Here is a 7,820-nt window from a genome sequence, read left to right on the forward strand (position 1 = left end):
CGGGAAATTAATAGGAAACAAAGACACAGCAAAGACTCTGAAAAGTATTCCCTGTTTTCACAGTAGAAGATACAGAAAGCATTTCAACAACTGCAGAAAACCGAAAGGCAAAAGGGAAGAACTAAAAGTAATTGCGATCACGAGAGAAAAAAATAGTGAGAAAGTGTATGAAGAGTTTGACACAAACCATTAACTCTTTTTCTCTTTACAAATGCTGCCAGACTTGCCAAATTTCTCCAGCACTGCACGTATTTATACATGTGACAGCACCAAAAGGCTCTCAAGTCCCTGGATCGGATGCCCTACATCCTAAGGTCTTAAGGTCAGTTATAGGGGAAATTTGAAAGCATGAATTGAAGGAGGTAAAAGTGCAGAACTCAGGAGAGGTGATTAAAGTCTCCAGCACAGTCACAAATAGGAAAACTGTTTGAAAAGGGTTAGCAATTAAACTTCAAGCACAGTTGACAAACAAATGACAATGAGAACAGGGTCGGTTAATACAGGACTGAAGGTGTTATATCTGAAAGTACTCAGTATAAGGAAGAAGATAAATGAGCTTGTGGCACAGATTAAAATGAGCAGGTATGACGTGGCGGGCATCACGGAAACGTGGCTGCAACGGGATCAGAATTGCACATACAACCCATTGATAGGATTAATATCCATCCTATCAGAAACATAGGCAGGTGGGCAGAAGGGGTGGGGTTGTTTTGTTATAAGAACGGAAATTAAATCAAGAATAAGAAACAAAGTAGAGTCAGACGGTGAAGAATCTGAATGGATAGAATCGAGGAACCGCAAAGGTCGAAAAACCACAGCTGGAATTATGTACAGGCCTCCAAACAGTAGTCAGGAGCTGGGGGGCAAAATACACCAGGAGATAGAAAGGCTGCGTAGGAAAGGCAAAGTTATAGTGACCATGGGGCATTCAATATGCAGGTGGGCTGGGAAAATCAGCTTGGTAGTGAAAAGGAATTGGTGGAATGTCTACAAGATGGCTTGTTGGAGTAGCTTGCACTGGAGCCCACTAGGGAACAGGCAATACTGATTTAGAGTTGTGCAAGGGGGCAGGCTTAATAAGGGAGCATAAAGTGAAGGGACCCTTTCGAGGCAGTGATCAGAATATGATTGAATTTACTCTGCAATTTGAGGGAGAAGATAGAATCAGAGGTAACAGCATTACAGCTGAAAAAGGCAATGACTGAGGAATGAGGGAGGAGCTGTGTAGAATTGACTGGGAGAGGAGCCTAGCAGGAGAAACAGTGGAACAGCATTGGCAGGACTTTCTGGGAGAAAGTGAGGACTGCAGATGCTGGAGATCAGAGCTGAAAAATGTGTTGCTGGAAAAGCGCAGCAGGTCAGGCAGCATCCAAGGAGCAGGAGAATCGATGTTTCGGGCATAAGCCTTTCTTCAGGAATGAGAAAGGTGTGCCAAGCAGGCCAAGATAAAAGGTAGGGAGGAGGGACTTGGGGGAGGGGCGTTGGAAATGCGATAGGTGGAAGGAGGTTAAGGTGAGGGTGATAGGCTGGAGTGGGGGCGGAGAGGTCGGGAAGAAGATTGCAGGTTAGGAAGGCGGTGCTGAGTCCGAGGGTTGGGACTGAGATAAGGTGGGGGGAGGGGAAATGAGGAAGCTGGAGAAATTTGCATTCATCCCTTGGAGGGTTCTTAGTCGGAAGATGAGGCGCTCTTCCTCCAGGCGTCGTGTTGCCATAGTCTGGCGATGGAGGAGGCCAAGGACCTGCATGTCCTTGGTGGAGTGGAGGGAGAGTTGAAGTGTTCAGCCACGGGGCGGTTGGTGTGGGTGTCCCAGAGGTGTTCTCTGAAACGTTCCGCAAGTAGGCGGCCTGTCTCCCCAATGTAGAGGAGGCCACATCGGGTGCAGCGGATGCAGTAAATGATGTGTGTGGAGGTGCAGGTGAATTTGTGATGGATATGGAGGGATCCCTTGGGGCCTTGGAGGGAAGTGAGGGGGGAGGTGTGGGCGCAAGTTTTGCATTTCTTGTGGTTGCAGGGGAAGGTGCCGGGAGTGGAGGTTGGATTGGTGAGGGGTGTGGACCTGACGAGGGAGTCGCGGAGGGAGTGGTCTTTCCGGAACGCTGATAGGGAAGGGGAGGGAAATATATCCCTGGTGGTGGGGTCTGTTTGGAGTTTCTGGGAGTTACTCAGGAGACACAGCAGAGATTCATCCTGTGGAAAAAACAGCACGATACAGGGAGGATGAGACAACCATGGCTGACCAGGGAAGTCAGGGATAGCATAAAAGCAAAAGAGAAAGCACATAACGTGGTGAAGGGCAGTGGGAAACCAGAGGATTGGGAAGCTCACAAAGACCAACAGAGGGCAACAAAAAAAACAAGGAGGGAGAAGATTAAAAAGGAGGATAAGCTAGCCAGTAATATAAAGGAAGACTGTAAGAGTTTCTTTAGATATCTAAAGGGAAAAAGAGAAGCAAAAGTGGACATTGGACCGCTGGAAAATGACACTGGAGAGACAAGGAAATGGCTGAGGAACTGAATAATTACTTTGTGTCAGTTTTCATGGTGGAAAACACGAGTAATATCCCAAACATTCAAGAGAGTGAGGAGGCAGAGCTGAGTATGGTGGCTATCACCAATGAGAAGTGCTAGAAAAACTGAATGGCCTGGAGGTGGATAAATCATCTGGACCAGATGGACTAAGGGAGCTAGCTGAAGAGATAGTGGAGGCGTTGGTGGTGATCTTTCAGGAGTCGCTAGAGTCAGGGAGGGTCCCAGAGGGTTGGAAAATCACTAACGTGACACCCCTGTTTAAAACGGGAGTAAGGCAAAAGATGGAAAATTACAGATGATTAGCCTACTTTCGGTCACGGGTAAGATACTGGAATCCATTGTGACGGATGAGATTTCTGAATACTTGGAAGTGGATGGTAAAATAGGGCAAAGTCAGCATGGGTTCATCAAGGGGAGGTCATGCCTGACAAATCTGTGAGAATTCTTTGAGGAAGTAACAAGCAGGTTAGACCAAGGACAGCCAATGGATGTTATCTACCTGGACTTCAAGAAGACCTTTGATAAGACGCCGCAGAGGAGGCTACTGAGTAAGATAAGGGCCCATGGTGCTCGAGTCAAGGTGCTACCGTGGATAGAAGCCTGGCTGTCTGACAGAAAACAGACAGCGGGGGTAAAATGGTCCTTCTCAGGATGGCAGCCGGTGACAAGTGGTGTTCCGCAAGGCTTAGTATCGGGAGAACCTTTCACTTTATACATTAATGATCTAGATAAAGGAACTGAGGGCATTCTGGCTAAGTTTGGGGACGATACAAAGATAGGTAGAGGGACAGGTAGATTGAGGAGGCGGGGAGGCTGTAGAGGGATTTGGACAGTTTAGGAGAGTGGGCAGATGGAGTACAATGTGGTAAGTGTGAGGTCATGCACTTTCGTAGGAAGAATAAAGGCATGGACTATTTTCTAGATGGGGAGAAAATTCAGAAGAGTGAAGTGCAAAGAGACTTGGGAGTTCTAGTCCGGGATTCTCTCAAGGTAAACTTGCAGGTTGAGTCAGTAGTTAGGAAGGCAAATGCAATGATGATGTGGAGGTGCCAATGTTCGACTGGGGTGGACAAAATTAAAGATCACACAACACCAGGTTATAGTTTCGAGAAAGTGTATAAGGTACAAGCAGGTAGGGAAAGAGTTAAGTTTGGGGTTGCTTGACAAAGGCTCAGCCAGCATGACTTTGATCAGACAAGAACTTGCAGTAAATAATGAGGTACTGGAGCCAAGCAAAGGAGTTTAACGAGGTGAAGACCATCCATTGTGTAATGCCACTTATGGGTCTGGGTGGGTTACTCTTCGGAGGGTCAGTGTGGACTGGTTGGGCTGAAGGGCCAACTGTAGGGAATCAAAATCAAAATCAAATCTATTACATAATGCCAGATGGTTTAATATTTACTGTTGACGCTCGCTGATTGTCACGGTTATCCAACAATTTAGATGTTGCCTTATTTGGATGCTGTTCCCTGTAAGTGACTATATAGCTCCTTAAAAATCTCCTGTTCGAGAGGACCAAGAACTCATGTCTTTGTGTACATGGGCGATCGCTGTCTCTCCATCGCTTGGAATAAAGGAAAAGAAGGTCGAGCTATACTGTGTCTCTGGGTGTTTGCTTTGACTGAAGCGGGGATATGGAAATGGGACGATAGTCCAACAGGTTTATTTGGAAGTACAAGTTTTCAGAGCACTCTGAAACTTCCAAATAAACCTGTTGAAATGCAATGATGGCATTTATCATAGAATCCCTACAGTGTGAAAAAAGGCCATTTGGCCCAACCCTCCAAAAAGTATCCCACCCAGACCCTTTCCACTACCCTATTACTCTACAATTACCCCTGACTAATGCACCTCACCTTCACATCCCTGAACAGTATGGGCAATTCAGCTTGGCTAACTCATCTTTGGACTGTGGAAGAAACCAGAGCACCCGGAGGAAACACACACAGACAGGGGGAAAATATGCAAACTCCACACAGACAGTTGCCTGAGGCTGGAATCGAATATAGATCCTGGTGCTGTCAGACAGTAATGCTAACCACTGTGCCACCCCATTTATTTTGAGAGAACTTGAATATAAAAAGCAGCAATGTATTTCTGAGGCTCTATCAGGCTCTGATCAGACCATATTTGGAGCATTGTGTGCAGTTTTGGACCCCATATATCAGGAAGTATGTACTGGCCCTGGATTGTGTTCAGAGGAGGTTCACGAGAATGGTCCCAGGAATGAAAAGCTTAACATGTGAGGAATATTTGAGGACTCTTGATACAACCTTCAATAAATTCTTGAACTACAAGAGAGTCAAGGTAAGAACAAGAATGTGAAGTTGCAGACACATCAGACCAGCCTTGTACAACGGTGATGTACATTGAAGGGGCCGAATGGCCTACACCTGCTTGCATGATTCACTGGTTTCACGCTTGAATAGCAAGCCTCCAACATTAACATATGAACAAGGAGCAGGAGGAGGCCATGTGGGCTCTTGAACATGAAAAAAATCACAGCTCATCTTTTTTTGGGCTACATTGACTGACAGTAGCACAAAACCACAAATTCGCACTCTCACCTACCTTGATAACCTTTCCCAGCTTTCCAAGAATCTGTCTAATTTTGCTTTAAAAGTATTAAAAAGTTTCTTCCTGAAAAGATGTGGGAGTAGAGTTCCAAACATACTCAACCCTCAAAACAAGTTTGACTTCATCTCTCTTAATTCCAGTTTCTTCCATAAGAGGCAACATCCATTCCACATCCTCAAGATGCTCACAATCTTGTGCATTTCAATCAAGTTACCTCCAGAAAACCTTTCCTCATAAGAGAACCTCCTCAATTCCAGATATTAATCTGGTAAATCTCTCTAAATTGCTAACAATACATTTATAGAAGAGTAAGATACTGCGGATTCTGAAGATCAGAAATAAAAATAGAAAGTGCTTGACAAACCCAGCAAGTCTGGAGAAAAAAATAATTAGTATTTTTAGTCAATTATGACTCTTCTTCGCATTCCAAAACATTGCACAGAACTGGAACAGTTAATGGTGTTTCTCTCTCCTCAGATGCTGCCAGACCTGTTGAGTTTCTCCAGTATCTTCTATTTTTACACTACACACCGATTCCAAAATGACCTGCTGCTGGCTGAACACTAAGGATGATACACAGCCGATACTCAGAGAAGATTTCATTTCTCTTGTTGCTGTCTCCATCTTGCACTAAAGTATTGTCAGTGCTGAGCAAAAGCTCCAAGGATTCTGACCACACCGGATGTGAACACCTACTCTAAATTAAAGCAGCAGTGAATGTCTCACTAGAGATGAAATATAACTTTTATAACATGAAAAACTGGAATATGTGCCACTGTCAATGTCAGTGTATCCCAAAAAAAACATATTTATTTTGTTGTTTTGTCTTTCTGACGAGAAATAAATTCAAGGTATCGACGCTGTCAGAGAAATGCAATAGATTCCTTTGCACTATGAGAAGAGAAGTGAAATTTATTATTCCTCAGGCTCCTGACCAACATGTATCCCTCAGACAATCGAACAAAAGCATGGGAACTATAGATCTGTAAGCTAACATCTGTGGTGTATAAATTACTTGAGAAGATTCTGAGGGATGAGACATGCATACATTTGGAAAGACAGGGTTTGATTAGGAGTAGTCAGCATGGCTTTGTGAGTGACAGATCATGCCTCACAAATTTGTTAGAGTTCTTTGATGAAGTAACCAAGAAGGTTGACGAGGGCAGAGCAGTAGACACAGTCTATATGGATTTCAGTAAGGCCTTTAATAAGGTTCCACACGGTAGGTTGCTCTGGAAGGTTAGATCGCATGGAATCCAGGGAGAGCTGGCAAACTGGATACAAAATTGGCTTAATGGTAGGAAGCAGAGGGTAATCATGGAAGAATGCAGTCACAGACCTCCAGTCTGAGTGCCTCAGGGGTCGGTGCTGGGCCCGTTGCTGGTTGTTATCTACATCAATGATTTGGATGAGAATGTTCAAGGCATGGTTAGTAAGTTTGCAGATGACACTAAAACAGGTGGTATCATGGACAGTGAGGAAGGTTGTCAGAAATTGCAGGATGACCTTGATCAGCTGGGGAAGTGGGCTAAGAAATGGCAAACTGAGTTCAATATAAGTAAGTGGAATGAGCTGCCAGCAGAAGTAGTTGAGACAGGTACATTAACAACATTTAAAAAGCATTTGGACAAATACATGGATAGAAACATTTTAGAAGAACATGGGCCAAGTGCAGGGAAATGGGGTCAGTGTGGATGGACATTTTGGTCAGCATGGACCAATTTAGGCCAAAGGGCCTGTCTCCTTGCTGTAGGACTCTGTGATTCTCTAACGAAACAGTTTATCTGGTAATTTCAAAAAGCTGTTTGTTGTATCTTCCTGTGCACATGCCGCCTTCCTCTTCCCCACTGCCCCATATTTCCTATCCTACAACAGTGACTGCAAGTAATTTATTGGCCTTGAAGCTCAAGGAGAACGGCTGCGGTTGTGCAAGGTGATCTTAAATGCAAACATGATTTGGAGATGCCGGTGTTGGACTGGGGTGTACAAAGTTAAATGCAAACACCTTTTCCTTCGTCAAAGATCTTTTTATCAACTCAATCTTCCTCATGAGGTGAAGGCTTGCAAATAAACCCAAGATGACGAGCAGTTTGCTGAATTTCACATCACCACATTACATTAGATTCCCTACAGGATGGAAACAGGCCCTTTGGCCCAACAAGTCCATACTGACCCTCCAAAGAGCCACTCCTCTCTACCCTGTATTTATCTCTGACTAATACACCTAACACTGTGGGCAATTTAGCACGGCCAATCCACCTGACCTGCACATCTTTGGATTGCATAGGTTTAGGGTGAGAGGGGATAGATATAAACGGGGCAATTTATCTCCAAAGAGAGTGGCCCGTGCGCGGGATGAACTTCCAGAGAAAGGGGAGGATGTGGATACAGTTACAACATTTGGACAGATTCATGAATGGGAGAAGTTTGCAGGGATATGGGCTGGTTTAGTTTGGGATGATGGTCAGTATGGGCTCGATGGGCCGAAAGGCCTGTCTCCGCGCTGTAATGGCGCCTGGCGGGAACTGCGCTTCACGTTAACCCCCGCGGCCCCGCCGATACCTTTCTCACTGCCGCTCGCTCTCCGCTTCCTTCCTTTAAACTTCCTGCTGGATTTTTTAAAAAGGAAAGTACAGACCGGGGCCTCCGCCTCAGGCTGCCCGGGTTCCGCCATCTTAACAACGACACAACATCGGGGCCAAGCGGGACCACAT

The 7,820-nt window shown here is 45.2% G+C and overlaps 1 protein-coding gene across 2 annotated transcripts in view; it reads right to left on the minus strand.

Moving 5' to 3' along the window:
* rnf113a (ring finger protein 113A) overlaps window positions 1–7,820 on the minus strand; it is a 28,284-nt gene extending 20,464 nt beyond the window's left edge. For both annotated transcript variants that reach the window (XM_043675360.2, XM_087977974.1), the window contains exon 1: window positions 7,669–7,820. In XM_043675360.2, the coding sequence (XP_043531295.2) occupies window positions 7,669–7,780 (112 nt within the window). In that variant the 5' untranslated portion in view covers window positions 7,781–7,820. The remainder of the gene's footprint in view (window positions 1–7,668) is intronic.

The sequence above is a fragment of the Chiloscyllium plagiosum genome, unplaced genomic scaffold (genome assembly GCF_037043375.1).
Source record: "Chiloscyllium plagiosum isolate Xiang-an unplaced genomic scaffold, Cpla_swu_hap1 HiC_scaffold_32, whole genome shotgun sequence".
Lineage (NCBI taxonomy): Eukaryota > Metazoa > Chordata > Chondrichthyes > Orectolobiformes > Hemiscylliidae > Chiloscyllium > Chiloscyllium plagiosum.